At 43.7% G+C, this 16,248-nt stretch overlaps 1 protein-coding gene across 2 annotated transcripts in view; it reads left to right on the plus strand.

Annotated features, from left to right (window-relative positions):
* The first annotated feature begins 4,956 nt into the window (after positions 1–4,956).
* Stam2 (signal transducing adaptor molecule 2) overlaps positions 4,957–16,248 on the plus strand; it is a 42,940-nt gene continuing 31,648 nt past the window's right edge. For both annotated transcript variants that reach the window (XM_048345469.1, XM_048345470.1), the window contains exon 1: positions 4,957–5,120. In XM_048345469.1, coding sequence (XP_048201426.1) covers positions 5,081–5,120 — 40 coding nt within the window. In that variant the 5' untranslated portion in view covers positions 4,957–5,080. The remainder of the gene's footprint in view (positions 5,121–16,248) is intronic.

The raw sequence follows: 16,248 nt of genomic DNA on the forward strand, positions 1-16,248 counted from the left end.
TTGCCCAGAGGGCGGTACTATGGGAAGTGACGTTAGCCCATGAGGGAGGTCCTTGGGAGCTGCTCTTGGATGGACAAGCTCAGCAGCCTATCGCCAGCTCATGCTCAATCCTCGTCATCACTACTATATTACTGTGAGCCCCTCCCGATTAAATTGGATTGCTCTCCGAAGTGTCTCCGAGATCCGTCTGCACCTGGCTTCCTTGGTGGGTAAGGAGGGAGGAAAAGGGGATCTCGTTCAGCCACGTGCACCTTAGGCTAGCCCGTGTCCCTTTGCTCCACCTTGGCTGCCCACAGGTCGGGTGCCCAGGGGAGAGGGTGAAAGGGGGAGCACTGATAAGGGAGTAAGCTTAGCATCTCCGCACCAGGGGAGGTAAATCTAGCCCAGCAGTTGTTTTGATTTGCATTTCTTTTATGGCCAGTGATATAGAGCACTTCTTCATATGTCTCTTAGCCACTCTCATTTCCTCTTCAGAGAAGTCTCTTATGTCTTTACAAGGAGTGTACACACAACTGGCTAATTGCTAACACAGGCTTGCAATTAGAGAGCAGAATCATAAAATGTGAATGTGAACCAGGCACTGATGGTTCACTCCTGTAATCCTAGCTACTCGGAAGGCTGAGATCTGAAGATCCTGGTTTGAAGCCAACCCCAAGGCACAAAAGTCCTGAGACTCTTATCTCCAATAAACTACTCTGAAAAAGCCAGAAATGGGGCTGTTGCTCAAGGCTGTTACTCCAGCCTTGAGCAAAAGCAGCTAAAGGACAGCGCCCAGGCCCAGAGTTCAAGCCCTAGAGCCAGCAAAAAAAAAAAAAAGAGAATGTCTTCTGAAAGTGATGCTCAACCCTTTGTTCTCAATATAAACTCCTCTGAAGTCTCCTCTTTTGACTTCTAAGAGCTGCAATGGCCTCCTAAAGTGCCTAGTCTGCTTATCTATGCACTATGCACTATGAACATTGATGTCAGATTATTTTCCAAAAATTTTAAAATATTATTCCATTGTGCAATACTTTCAAATACCTATCTGGTGTTTTATATGGAAAATTATCATTTCTTAGCTTGTTCATTAAGGCTCTCTTTGTTTCCTTCTCTTTAGTTAGCTTGTTTTCTGTTCTAACACTGAAGTTTCAACCTAAACAAGTCCATCTTGCAAGTCTCCAAATATATCTTGACCATCCTAGGGTTTCATCCTAGGTATACTTTTTGAAAATTAGCTTCTTCATCTGCAAATGTTTCCTTCTCATCTGTGCATCTAACTTTACAGTATAAAATTTACCTTTCAGAATTAGTTCATGTGTAGCTGTTCTCTTCTATAATATCAATTCCCTACAGGTTGACTTGTTTCAGTTGAAGTAATTCTTAAAATTTAAAACTCATTTAAAAATTGGTGTTGTTTTTTTTTTTTTTTGGCCAGTCCTGGGCCTTGGACTCAGGGCCTGAGCACTGTCCCTGGCTTCTTCCCGCTCAAGGCTAGCACTCTGCCACTTGAGCCACAGCGCCGCTTCTGGCCGTTTTCTGTATATGTGGTGCTGGGGAATCGAACCTAGGGCCTCGTGTATCCGAGGCAGGCACTCTTGCCACTAGGCTATATCCCCAGCCCCTCATTTAAAAATTGGAAGCTTGGGTTGGGAATATGGCCTAGTGGCAAGAGTGCTTGCCTTGTATATGTGAAGCCCTGGATTCGATTCCTCAGCACCACATGCTTCTTCAATTTCTTAAGGAACGAGCCAGAGCTGTTCAGTTAATGGTGGTCCGACAACAATATGCTGCCTTACAAGAGGCTGATTGGGAACCCTATGAGGTTGGCTACGGCCTCTACCAGGATGTACAGGTGTGAGGCAGAAATAACAGGAATTCCTCTTGAGTGTCAATCTCTCCCCCCGAGTCCTTCTCCTGGGCTGGCAGGCCCTGCAGGTAGGACTGCATGAACAACTGGAGTGGTAGTCAATGATGGGTAAGATCCCCAGAGGGGGACAACCTAAGACAAGCACACTCTCGACTAAGGCAACCACCTGCTAATAAAACAAAAAGGGGGAGATGTGGGACACGCCCGGACATATTACATCAGAAAGAGGAAGTCAACCAGCTGACCGCTGCCTGTTTCTCAGTCCTGGGGCCATGTGTGGCTAAGATGGCACCTGACGGTGAGCCAGGAGGCGGTTCTGTGGGCTGTGACAAAAAAATCAGGCCACCTCTAGGATTGGTCCCCCCTGCTCTTCCGCCCTTACGGATAGCTCATGCCTCTCCTTAAAGTCCCTAGATAGGTGTACATGTACACTCCTCCCTTCCTGCTGATCTTTGATCTGATTGGCTCCTGTGCCTTATATTAGCTGTATGTACTTCCTCAATAAACGAGATCTCGTGCTGGAAAAAAAAAAAAAAAAAAAGGCCAGAAGTGGTGCTGTAGATCAAGTGGTAGAATGATAATCTTGAGGGAAAAAAAAAAAAAAAAGGAGCCATGGACGACAGTGCTCAGGCCCTGAGTTCAAGCTCCAGGACTGGCAAAAAAAAAAAAAAATTGGAAGCTTGACAGGCATGGTGGCTGATGCAAGTCTCATTATTAGGAATTAAGAGACTTAAAGAATGGAGGTTGGAAGTCAGCCTAGGAAAAAAGTTAGCTAGATTTCATCTCAATAGATAAGCCAGGAATGGAATATTCCAGGTATAACCCAGCTAAGTGGCATAAGTAGGAGGATTGTTAGAAGTTGGCTACGCAGAAAGAAATTGTATTTGAAAAACTAAAAAGAGCTGAGGTGTGACTCAAGTAGTAGAGTGTTTACCTAGCAAGTGCCGGGACCTGAGTTCAAACCCTAGTACTGGGGACACCCATCCAAACCAATCAACCAAACAACAACAACAAAAAACCCCAGTAAGTTCTACTGGGGCCTACACTTCAACATGGCTGATATTCACTAGTAGCTGACAGCTTTAGATATGTGTTGTTTAACTCAATGTCAGGGTTTAATTTAAAAAAGCATTTAAAGCTTGGTGCTGGTGGCTCACATCTGTAATCTTTACTTAGGAAGCTGAGGAGAACTCAAGCTATAACTGGGCACAGTAGCCAGTGCTTGTCATCCCTAGCCACTGAGAAGAAGCTGAGACTGGTGTCATGCTAGGCTGGCAGAAAAGTCCATCACATTCTCCCAATGGAAGAGGCTGGTAATCCCAGCAACTAAAAAAGGCCTAAAGTGGATGTTGGCTCAAGAGAGTGCTCCATGATTGTGGCTCACACCTGTAATCCTAGCTACTCAGGAGGCTGAGATCTGAGGATTGAGGTTCAAGGCCAGCCCAGGTAGGAAAGTTTGAGAGACTCCTCTCCAATTCATCACTAGAAAACCAGAAGTGTTGCTATGGCTTAAAATGTCTGTAGAGTGCTAGCCTTGAGTGCAAAAGCTCAGGGACACAGGCCCTGAGCTCAAGCCCCACATGGGGAGGGAGGGGGAGGGAAAGGAGGAGGGGGAGGAAGAGGGAGAGGGGGAGGGGGAGAGAGGGAGAGGGAGGGAGAGAGAGAGAGGGAGGGAGAGGGAGGGAGAGGAAGGGAGAGGGAGAGGGAGGGAGAGGAAGGGAGAGGAGAGGGAGAGGGAGGGAGAGGAAGGGAGAGGGAGAGGGAGGGAGAGGGAGGAGAGAGAGAGAGAGGACACAAGCACCTTAATAGGAAGACAGACCCTATCCTAAAAATAATAATCATAGGAAAACCAAGTCTGGGGGAGTGGCTCAACTGACATAGCATCGACATCTAGATTAAACCCCAGTACTGAAAAAAAAAAACCCAGAGCATTTGTTGAGTATTTATCAGACCCCAGGGATACAGCACTGAAGAAACATTGGTGGGATTTTCTAAAGAAGGGAGATAGCATAGTAATTAGTTATATCCTAGAAAGAAGTAGATGCTGGGGGGGGGGAGGGATGAAGCAAGTTTGTAAGGGATAAAGCATGTGCGGGTGGAAAGGGGGCTTGCTTTTTCGCACTCATTTATACACCTAACCGATCGGATCCGCTGGGAAGCTGGGCTTATAACTACTAGCAACATCTGAATCGTCATATGCATTACATACTGCCCTGAAAAACCTCACCAAGTGGAAGACAAAGGGGTATGCCTTCCTTTTCTTTCAATTCCCAAGTCGGAATAGTGTTTTTCCCTCGGAACAGTGTTTTTGCTGGTTTGGTGGCGACGAAAATCTCCTGCACTTTTCTGCGGCGGGGAAGGGAGGGATGGCTTCGAACCGCGATCTTCAGAACCCAGCCTCCCGATCAGCTAGATGACAAGGCGAAACTAGGCCCGGCTCCGCACATTGAACCGATGGAGGACACCAGTGAGATGTCAACAGCTGCGAGTCTGCACAGAGAGCCACACTTGATTCTAGCTCGGCTTTCCCGGGCGCACGGAGGAAGGCGCTCCTCCCCGCTCCCCCGCCCCAGCGCCTTGAGCCGAGCCCAGCCAGCCGCCCCGCGGATTCTCAAACCCACCCAGGTGTAAGCAGGCAGCTCCGTTTCTAGGGCGACGGGACAATGACGCGAAATGCATCCTGGGAGGAGACCTGCCATTCGGATGGAAGGAAGAGGGTGGGTAACCAGACGGCGGCAACCACAGTTCGCGGCTTCGCGCGAAAAATCCCAGGCAACTGCGCCCCCTGCCGCGCCGCCGCCTCCAGCGCAGCAGTTTCAGAGTCTCCAGTGGCTTCCAGGTCTAGGAGAGACAACTTCCGGGCCCGAAGGTCCTCGGTGCTGTGGCTCTCCAGGGTCCTAGCTGTGGATATAGGTGTCCGCGGCAGGCGCCTGATGCCTGAAGACATGTGGATCGGGGCTGTGGCGTCCTCCTGGAGGATGGCAGCGAAAGCTCCTTTGGGAGGAGTTCGAGGAAGGTCTGAGCTCTCTCTGGCAGGGGAGCTGGGGCAGATCGCGGGGGCGGATGGAGGACGGGGAGCCGTCTTACCAGGCACGCGCTGGACAGCTGGTGGGCGGAAGTGCGGGTTCGGCAGCCCCGTCCCAGCCGTCAAGGAAGCCACGGCGGGCCGCCCGGCGGGAAGCAGCTGCCGAGCCGTAGCCAGACCTCAGCCAGCGGGGCCCGGGCGCCGGCGAGATGCCTCTGTTCAACACCAACCCATTCGAGCAAGACGTGGGTGAGTGCGGGGCACGGACCTGGGCTGCTGTTTGTCCTCACGGAAAGTGGGCGGCGACGGCTGGGCTGAGGAAAGGGGCGGTGCCGCTGCCGGGACGCCAGGGACCCCCACGGCGCCCAGTCCGTGGCCTGGGGTCGGGGGATCGGTCCGGGAGGACACCGCCTGCTCGCCTGAGGGCAGGGACTACGGCCCAGAGGCCGAATGGAGCAGAGCCTGTGGTTTGCAGATTTAGTAATTGCGGAATTGATGGCACAGACTTCCCCTTCCTTTCCATCTCCCACCTGCTGTTTTAGGGCAGCCCAGAGCTGGAGGCTTCGACCCCACTGCACTCTGAACAGCACGAACTTCCTTCACGCTGCCTACACCCTAGCCAGGTAGTGCAGCCTCAGGATTTATTTACCATCGTGGAAGTGCTACGAAATGGAAATGCTCTGTCCTAGAGAAAAGGAAAATGCTAGAGTCCCCAGATAGTACAGAACAAGGAATAATTTGTTGTTGGCGGGGCGTGTCATGTAGCATCGGTCTTAGAAACTGTAGAATCATAATGATAAAAAGCATTGTGGACGGAATAGAAACACGTACTTGGGGCGTTAGATTTACAGTAAAGGCAACTAAGACGTTTTAGTAGCACTGGTTAACAGAACTCTGGGATTTTTAAAGTACTGTACATCTTAGCAGTGACCCAACCTGTTTTGTAGTTGCATTCTTAAAGAGCCTAGAAAGTGTCCTATTTTTGTATGTTATATAATCTCAAAATAAACTATGTTCAAAAGCCACCTGTTAGTCACATATATGTAAATATTTGTAGTTAGGTATTTACCTTCAAGTATGTGTTTTTCCTGTTACATTTAAATTTTTCTTGGTAGGCCAACACATGACTGGCAGGAATCAAGGAAACTTCATGCTGTGGCTAAGTCTCTGCTCTAGGAACAAGTGGTTTCTTTTCTCCTTTGCCTTATTACAGTACCTTTTTAAGACTTTTTTTTTTGGAACAGTGTCTCACCTTGAAGGATAGTTGCAATTGGGGGAGGGGGCAGTACTAGCGTTTAAACCCAGAGCCTTGTGCTTGCTAGGCAAAGGCTGAACTATTCGAGTCACACTCTCAGTCCTTTTTAATTTACTTATTTTTTACATATTAACTAACTTTTGTTTTTTATTGTTGTTTTGCTTGAGGACGAGCTGAAAACATCCTCCTCCTGTTTATACCTTTGTGTAGATGGTAATACAGGCATTTACCACCATAATGGCTTGTTGGTTGAGATGAGTTCTTGCAAACTTTTCTGGCTGGCCTGATCTCTGCCTTCTCAGTAGCTAGGAGAACAGGCCTGTGTTACTACAACCAGTATTTGAACCAAGGATTTGAACTTAGGACTGATGTCACCCTTGCTGTTTAGGCACTCATCCACTTGAGACATTCCTCCAGCTCTTGGTGTAGGTTTCTTCCTTCCTTCCGTCCTTCCTTCCTTCCTTCCTTCCTTCCTTCCTTCCTTCTTTCCTTCCTTCCTTCCTTCCTTCCTTCCTTCCTTCCTTCCTTCTTTCCTTCCTTCCTTCCTTCCTTCCTTCCTTCCTTCCTTCCTTCCTTCCTTCCTTCCTTCCTTCCCCCCTTTGTTCCTTTCTCCTTCCCCCCTCCCTCCCTTCCCCCTTCCCTCCTCTTTTCCTCCCTCCCTTTGTTGGTCATGAGGCTTGAACTCCTGGTCTTATGCAGTGTCCCTGAGCTTTTTTGCTCAAGGCTAGCACTCTATCATATCACTTAGAGCCACAGCTCCATTTCTGGTTTTCTTGTGGTTAATTGGAGATAAGAGTCTCACAGATTTTCCTGCTGAGGCTGGCTTTGAATTGCTGATCATCATATCTTAGCCTCCTGAGTAGCTAGGATTACAGGTATGAGCCACTAGTCCTGGGATAGGTTATTTTCTTGATGGATCTCTTTGTACCTGAACCAGCCTGGACTTTGATCCTTCTATTTGTGCTTCCCTTTGTTGCTAGGATGACAGGCATGTGCCACCATGCCCAGACATTGGTTGTGACGGAATCTCATAAGCTTTTATGCCTGGACTGGCCTTGACTCTCCATCTTTCTATCTCCACTGCCATTGGTAGGTGACAGTTTTGCCACCACAGCCAGTTGGCCACAAATTTAACATATTTTGAGGTGTTTTTAAAAAACAAACTGAGGGCTGGAAATATAGCCTAGTGGCAAGAGTGCCTGCCTCGGATACACGAGGCCCTAGGTTCGATTCCCCAGCACCACATATACAGAAAACGGCCAGAAGCGGCGCTGTGGCTCAAGTGGCAGAGTGCTAGCCTTGAGCGGGAAGAAGCCAGGGACAGTGCTCAGGCCCTGAGTCCAAGGCCCAGGACTGGCCAAAAAAAAAAAAAAAAAACTGAAATAATTTGAGTGCAAGACACAACATAAACTTCCATTCCTCCTAACCAACTCAGTTCTTTAAGAAGAGAACACTTTATTTTTTGGCCATTCCTGGGGCTTGGACTCAAGGCCTGAGCACTGTCCCTGGCTTCCTTTTGCTCAAGGCTAGCACTCTGCCACTTGAGCCACAGCGCCACTTCTGGCCATTTTTTCTATATATGTGGTGCTGGGGAATTGAACCCAGGGCTTCATGTATATGAGGCAAGCACTCTTGCCACTAGGCCATATCCCCAGCTCCAAGAAGAGAACACTTTTAAGGTCAGTGAAATATAGTTGAATTTATTTCCAGCAAGTTAATTCTATTTTCCCTTCCTTCACTATATAGAAATTATATGTGTAGATATATTACACATATCTGTGTATGTGGGGGGAGTTCTGCATGTTTGTCATAAAAGTATCTTTTCCCCCCTGCAATTTTGCCATCTTTTTTTACGAGAGTTATTCATACTGACTTATTGATGTATTGGCTACATGAAAGTCCATCATATGACTCATATTTTTATCCAGGCACTTAATTATGGGTGTGCTTATGTTATAATTTGAAAGTAAGTCAAGAAAATGTAGGGAAAACACTTGAAGATATGGTCACAGGCAGAAACTTGCAGAGTAGGACTGTACTAGCTCAGGAAATAAGAGAATTGACAGATGAAATTGCATTATATGAAAATAAGCTTATTCATGGCAAACAATTACTATAGTCAAAATATAACTCACAGATGGGAGAAATCTTTGCCAGCACTTATTCAAAGGACTAATATCTAGAATATATAATGAACTAAAAAAAGTTAAGCATCAAAAAATCCAAATAAAAGTAGGCATATAAATTGAGTAGACAGTTCTTAAAATAAGTACAAATGTCAAGTGCACCAAGAAATGTTCAGTTTCCTTAGCCATAAAAGGAAGTGCAAATCAAAGTGACACTTAGATTCCATGTTACTGTCCTCATAATGGTTGTATCAAGAAAGCAAATGCTGGTATGGTGCAAATATGGGGGAATGAGGGCACGGGGAGTCATACACACTATTTTGGAGAATTTAGTACAGTCGTGGAAATCAGCATGGAAGTTCTTTACAAAAATAAAAATAGAATTACCCAATGATCTTCTTACACAACTCTTGGGCGTATATCTGAAGGAATGTAATCCGCCTACAATAGAGAGATATATTCACACTCGTATTTAGAATAGCACTATTTACAATAGTCAAGCTATAAAATCAGCCTAAGTTGGCCATTAGCTAGCTAATCAGTGGATAAAGAAAATTTAGTATGCCAGTAGCTCACACTTGTAATCTTAGATACTTAAGGAAGCTGAGGCTCAGGACTGAGATTTGGACAGAGCAAAGTGCTGGCATGGCTCAAAGGGTAGAGTACCAGCAGTGATCAAGAAAATCCAGTAAGATTGCAAAGCCTTAAGTTCAAGCTTCTGTCATGGCACACATGTGCATGCACACATGCAAATAATGAACCCATTAAAATTCTTTTTTTTTTCTACTTTTTAAAATTAATTAAATTTTGTTGACAAAGTTGTGCAAAAGGGGTACAGTTACATAATAGGGCAGTGAGTACATTTTTTGGGATATCTTACACCCTCGTTTTTTTTCCCTTCCCTAGATCAGCTAGGCATACATACAATACCCAGTGTACCAAAAACATATACAGTAGCCACGTGGTGTACGCCAAAGGAAATTCACCTAGAACTTTAAATATAACGTCAACAATAGAGTTTGCTTGTCCTTGTCTTATATGATCATACATACATAGCTGTTGAGCTATTGTGATCCACTGAGAGGTCTATTTTAGACCTTTTTATGTTTAGTAGTTGTTTGGTTTTAGATACATAATGTAAGGTCGCTGACTCAAACCTATGGAAATACCATTTGACAATTAAAATTCTTTAAAACATGGGAGGGGGCAAAAAAAGTAACAAGAAGAATGAATTTGATCAAAATACATTGCATATATGGAAATATCCCTTTGTACAGTTAATATATTCTAATAAGGATTGTTCCATAGCTCTTTAAAAGAAAAATAAGGCCAATGACTATTTTAAAGTTAACATGTAATATATTACAGTAACAGTGTTATTAGGTGGACTTGTCTGTAGCATTGTTTTTTAAAAATATGTAAGACCTGAGAGGTATTTTTTAGTATGTAGACTTTGCATGTAGACTTTGCATGTAGTATACTGTATCAAACTCTGGTTAATGAACAATTGATGATCACCTACACATTGAAAGAAAGTTTGATATCATGTCTTTTTCCTTCCTTGGCCAGCAGGTCTCCCTCACCCTCTTCCTGTTTTTCTTTCTTCCTTCCTTTGGATTGAACCTAGGGTCTCACACATGCTAAGCAAGCACTCTTGCTACTGTGCTCCATCCCTAACCTTCTCTTTTTGCTTTCTGTCCTCAAATCTGACCTTCTCCCTTTACTTGATTTTTCTTCCCTTTTTGCCCTCATTTTTTTCTTTTTCTTTTTCTTCCTTTTTTTTTTAGAAATGAAGTCTCTTGCGATCTTTGGACTTAAGGATGCTCCTGCTTCCCACTGCCAAGTAGCTGGGACTACAGGCATGAGCCACTGACAAGGCTTGATCAACTCTTACTCCACTTAAAATTTTTCTTTTCTTTTTTTTTGGTGACAAAATCTGGTCTTGAACTTGTATTCCTCCTGCGTCGTCATCTTCTCAAATGCTGGGATTAGAGGTCTATACCACCATTTCCAGATACTTTGTTTTTCAGATAGTGTCTTTTGCTTTTGCCTCTGGGATTATAGGTAAGCACTGGCTTGTTTTTTGAGGTTGAGCCTGTAACGTTTGCCAGAAAGGAAAGGAAACCCGCCGCAAGGTTCAGGCAGAAAGGAGTTTATTGGGGGAAGAGCAAACTGCTGGCCCGTTGGGCCACACAAGATGGATATGTGGGGAGACAGAGGGGAAGATAAAAGAGAAAAAAGAGAGCAAGAGAGAAAAGGAAAGAGCAGGGATTGCGTTGAGCCGGATTATATAGGAAAAGGTGGGAGATATGGCCAGGCGGATTGGATGTGACCTCAGAGAAGGAGGTGGTAACGGCCTCCAGGTGTGCCAGTTACCTAGGTAACTCAGGTACTGGTTGCAGACTTAAACAGGTGGAGGACATCTGCATGGAGCCCTCTCGGGGATGGACCTCATATTCCAGCCCTTTAATAATTATGCAAAAGATACCAACTCTCTCTGGCTACTTCCTGCTGGCGAGGGTTGTCGACATTAGAGGTAAAAGGTGGAGATGTGGCCCCTCCAGGTGAAGGCAAGCAGCAGCTATCCCTTGGTGGTAGATGCCAGTTCTTGAATGAAGTCTGGAAGAAGTCTCATGAGGCAGAGGCTGTAACAGTGAGGTTCCTCTTGCTTTCAGCAGTTTGGTCCAAGGAGGGGCAGAAGAGAAGAGGGAGGAGGAGGTCCAGCCAATCCTGACTCTACCCCCTCCTGAGTGAGTGACAGCACCAGATGTAAGATTCGCCAGAAAGGAAACCTGCCACATGGTTCAGGCAGACAAGAGTTTATTGGGGGGAAAGCAAACCGCCAGCCTACACAAGATGGAGGCGTGGGGAGACAGGGGAAGGTAGAAGGGGAAAAGAGCAAGAGAGTAAGAAAGAAAAGGAAAGAGAGCAGGGACTCCTGTTGAGCCGGATTATATAGGGAAAGACAGGAGGTATGGCCAGGTGGATTGGATGTGACCTCAGAGAAGGAGGAGGTAACTGCCTCTAGGTATGCCAGTTACCTAGGTAACTCAGGTACTGGGCACAGACTTAAACAGGTGGGGAGCATCTGCATGGAGCCTTCCTGGGGATGGACCTTACAGGGCCATGCTAACTTTTTACCCAGGCTAGCCTCAAACTGCTTTTCTCCAGTTTCTGCCTTTCTAGTAACAAATGATAAAAAAAAATGACAATTTTATTGGATCTGAAAATTCATAGCTTTTTTTTTGGCCAGTTCTGGGCCTTGGACTCAGGGCCTGAGCACTGTCCCTGGCTTCTTCCCGCTCAACGCTAGCACTCTGCCACCTGAGCCACAGCGCCCCTTCTGGCCGTTTTCCATATATGTGGTGCTGGGGAATCAAACCCAGAACTTCATGTGTAGGAGGCAAGCACTCTTGCCACTAGGCCATATTCCCAGCCCGGTTCATAGCTTTTTTTTTCTTGGTGAGTAGGTGGTTCCATGGGAAGCACTTGTTTATGAATTTTCATTTTCAAAATGAGGATTTTAGTTGCTTAAAAGGGATATTTTATTCTTATTTGGAGAGACTTATTAGGCCTTTCTGTCATAGATAATATTCTGTTGTAAAAGCTGTGTTTTTAGCATATTCAGCATTTTGATTTTCCTAGTAATTAAATATTTGAAGTGGAGACTAAAGGGGAAAGGTTTTTGTTTTTTAAAAAATCTTTTTAAGCTCCGCTCCATTACCTGATAACAAATATATTTGATGTAGGAATTGAAGGTCAGTGTATCAGAAAATGGAATGGTTCATTACTCCCTGAAAATTATTGGTGTTTTGAAGTGATCATCTTCTATTTTTAGTTCATATTATTTCAGTTTCATACCAGACATTTATTAGTGCATGATAGTGTAGTGTCAGGTTTTTATTTTTATTTTTTTTCCAGTGTTAGAATTTGAATTCTGGGCATTTCACTTGCACAGCTCTGTTGCTTGGCTACTCTACCACTTAAGCCACACCTGTACCCTTTTTCTTTTTTGCCAGTCCTGGGGCTTGCACTCAGTGCCTGAGCACTGTCTCTGCTCAAGGCTAGCTAGCACTCTACCACTTCAGCCACAGCACCACTTCCAGCCTTTTCTGAATCCAGGGCTTCTTGCATGGTAGACAAGCACTCCTACCACTAGGCCACATTCCCAGCCCACCTCAAGCCTTTTTAAAAAATGGCTTATATTAGTTACATGGGAAAATTTCATTGTTACATTTCTACATGTTAATGCTGAAGTCCAGTCACCTTAATCCTCTTTCACACTCCTTTCTAAGAAATAATGCCCCTCCCCAACAGGTTTCTTTGTTACATTTTCTTTTTTTTTGGCCAGTCCTGGGCCTTGGACTCAGGGCCCGAGCACCTTCCCTGGCTTCTTCCCGCTCAAGGCTAGCACTCTGCCACTTGAGCCACAGCGCTGCTTCTGGCTGTTTTCTGTATATGTGGTGCTGGGGAATCGAACCTAGGGCCTCGTGTATCCGAGGCAGGCACTCTTGCCACTAGGCTATATCCCCAGCCCTTGTTACATTTTCTTTTTGGTTGTTGGTTGTAGTGGCTTGAATTCAAGGCCTGAGCACTGTCCTTGAGCTCTTTTGCTCAATGCTAGTGCTTTACCAAAGTAAAAATAGCAAGTTTGACACCAAATACTGTCGTGCATGGAAGCAGAAGAACAGTTATGAGCTTTCTTTCCAAACATAGAAGGAGTTTTAAAGGTTGCTTGCTGAAATTCTTATTCTGAGACTGGGACTTGAACTTGGCACCTGCTGCTTTGTTCATTGGCTGGCGCTTTACCAACTGAACTATGCCTCCAAACCCTGAAATTCTTACATAGTTAAAGATTGTATTAAAAGTTTTATGGGTAGACTTGCATTCTTTGTAGAACTGTATTTTGAACATAATGGACTATGTGGAGGGGAACCTTTTTGTTTTTTGTAGGTACTGATAGAATGATTCTTAGGATATTGTTAGAATCTTTCTAAGTGATTTCACTATATATTTAAGGCTCTCTATATACAGTAATCAAAGCCTGGGATAAAATGTTATGCTTTACACCCACCAAACCCCTGGCAATTTAGCATTTAAGGCCCCAGGCGGGCTCTCTTAGCCTTCTCCTTCTCTATACATTTGACAATGGATAATGTAAGATACAGTTCTAACAGTGGGAAAAGTGACATGCTATAAAAGAATCGTTTCTTAATTATAATATTTAAAATTTTCCGGAGTTTAAAATACTTCTAAGTACATAATTTAACTGTTACTTAATTCACTTGAAAACTGAAGTCCTTTTTGGCAGGCCATTATAAAGCCTTCAGATTTTATACTTTTTAAAAGAGTAATTGTGATTCCCATATTTATACAAAGTAAACTAGGCTTGATGGACTACAAGCTTGATGGAGTATTCAGATCAGGATTTTTCCATTTTCTATGAAAAAATCAAGTAGCAATATGCTTTTTCTGTGTTTTTGAATTTGTTGCCTTTTGGTGATACAGGCTTCCTATTTTATTGTATTACATGACTAAAATAGAATAAAATAATCATAAAAATTGAGTTAGAACAGAACATAGGGAGATTATTACGATGGTTCAAATCAGAAAAAGAATTTGTACCAATTCACATAATTTGATTGATAATTGATGATGTTTAGTTTTTCAGATTAGTAAGAAAGGGGTAGATTCTTAAATTCTATGACCACTAACAGAAAATTCCTAAGAATATTTTATATTCCTGACTCATACCACATTTGAGGTTCCAGGTATGCTAAATGATTAAATATTTACATTTAAAAAGGAAGTAATGTATATGAAAAAGAGAATATGGATAGGTGCTTAATTTTCAATATTAAACTAGTCAACATTAAATTACTGAGTTAGTCAATACTAAAATTTTCAGTAGTAGTTCAAACACTATGCCGTATGATACTGTAAAAGCTAAAGAATGGTTAGGTGCCAGTGGCTCACCCCTGTAATCCTAGTTGAGACTCTTACCTCAAATTAACCACCAAAAAGCTGAAAGTAGAACTGTGGTTTAAGTGGTAGAGTGCTGGCCTTGAGTTCAAGGACAGTGTCCAGTCTCTGAGTTCGAGCCCCAGCACAAAGAAAGGAAGGGAGGGGGAGGGAGGGGAGGGGAAGGCAGGGAAGAGAGGGGTATGGATAAACTAGGCAAGGTTGCTCTTGGCTGTAATAATAGCTACTTGAGGTGTAGCAATGGGGAGGATTGTTGTCTGAGGCTGGCCTGAGCAAAAGAAAGCCAGAACCTATCTCAACAAAAAAGATGATTGCAGTATTACATACCCGTCATCACAGTCACACAGGTTAAAAGATTGAAGTTCAAACCTTTCTTTCCTGGCAAAGAATACTTGAATACTCTGCTTGAAAAATAATTAAAAGCAAAATGGGTTGTGAGTGTCAATCACTTTCCTACTTTCCTAGCAAGTACATGGCCCTGAGTTCAAGCCCCAGTATAAAAGATACACAGATAGATTCTATTATAGCAAAAACAAGTGAAACCTCATAAGCTAAGAGAAAAGATAGCTACGAAGCCAGCAAATTACACATACTATATGTGATTTACTCTTCACATTCAGATATAAAGCTAGTCACTTATGTATATAAGAAAGCCTTTCCCTCACTCTTAAGGCCTTGCCTTCCTCTTTTGTCTCTTAGTTGAATCTTCAAAGGCAGTGCCATTCTTCAGTAAGCATGGAGATCTGAAACCAAATCCACTGTTGTTACCTTTTGTTTCCACATGGTGCTGCTGTTGAAGCTTGATCTTTAGCCTTTTGGATATATGCTCCACAGGGAAGCTCAGGCTAGTGTACAATTATGTGCAGATTACATATGTATAAATACATATAGTTGTGTAAACACATGTAATGAAACTGAGTAAATATATACAGGAATGAGATTCCCCTTTGAACAATTAACAATTTAACAAAATTAGTGGGGAGTGGAGACAAATGGAGAGAGGAATGGCAGGTAGATGCCGTCATAATACTTAAGAGATATGTGTGAAAAAGCAAGTGGGAAACTTGATGAGCCTGGTCAGGGAAGGGTTAGGTGAGAAGGGAGAGAATAAATGATGGAAGGGTAACACTGATCAAAATGTACTCTATACATAAGTAGACATGTTAAATTGAAACCCCTCTGTATAACTATTCGAAGATAAAAAAGAATTGTGTACACAATTCATGGGGCCACACTGGGCATTATAGTTAAGAGGTATGTAGGTGTGTGTGTGTGTGTGTGTGTGTGTGTGTGTGTTAATACATTCAGAAACCTGTTGTTTTCCACAGTAAAACAATTGCACCCAAATAATAGGATATGAACAAGAAAAGCAGTATTGTTACTCATTTATTGAACAGATAATTATTGATACCTATTATGTGCCTTAGATGCTGTTCATACATTGTACCAATGAGCAAAAACTTCTGCCAATAAATAATGCTTATTTTCATTCTAAGACAACATATATAAAGGAAACTTCTCAGGCTGGGAATATGGCCTAGTGGTAAAGTGCTCGCCTCGTATACATGAAGCACTGGGTTCGATTCCCCAGCACCACATATATAGAAAAAGCCAGAAGTGGCACTGTGGCTCAAGTGGCAGAGTACTAGCCTTGAGCAAAAAGGAAGCCAGGGATAGTGCTCAGGCCCTGAGTCCAAGCCCAGGACTGGCAAAAAAAAAAAGTTTAATCCTTTATACTAGGAGGAAAAAAATGTTTCCCTTCAAATTGAATTTTTTATAGGTTAATGCAACCTAGCCATGATGGCACACAACTCTAAGGCCAGCACTTTTGAGGCTGTGGCATAGTGCGGCTAACTGGGCTACATACCAAGACCCTGTCTCAGAAAACAAAAAAAAGTGTGATTTAATCATTATATTCTGAAATACTTTTTAATATTTTGCTATTTAATATCTGTGACCACAAAGAAATTCAAGATTAAAATAAAGAACTTCCTAGCTACTTAGGCTGAGATTT

The sequence above is a fragment of the Perognathus longimembris genome, chromosome 4 (genome assembly GCF_023159225.1).
Source record: "Perognathus longimembris pacificus isolate PPM17 chromosome 4, ASM2315922v1, whole genome shotgun sequence".
NCBI classification, from domain to species: Eukaryota; Metazoa; Chordata; class Mammalia; order Rodentia; family Heteromyidae; genus Perognathus; species Perognathus longimembris.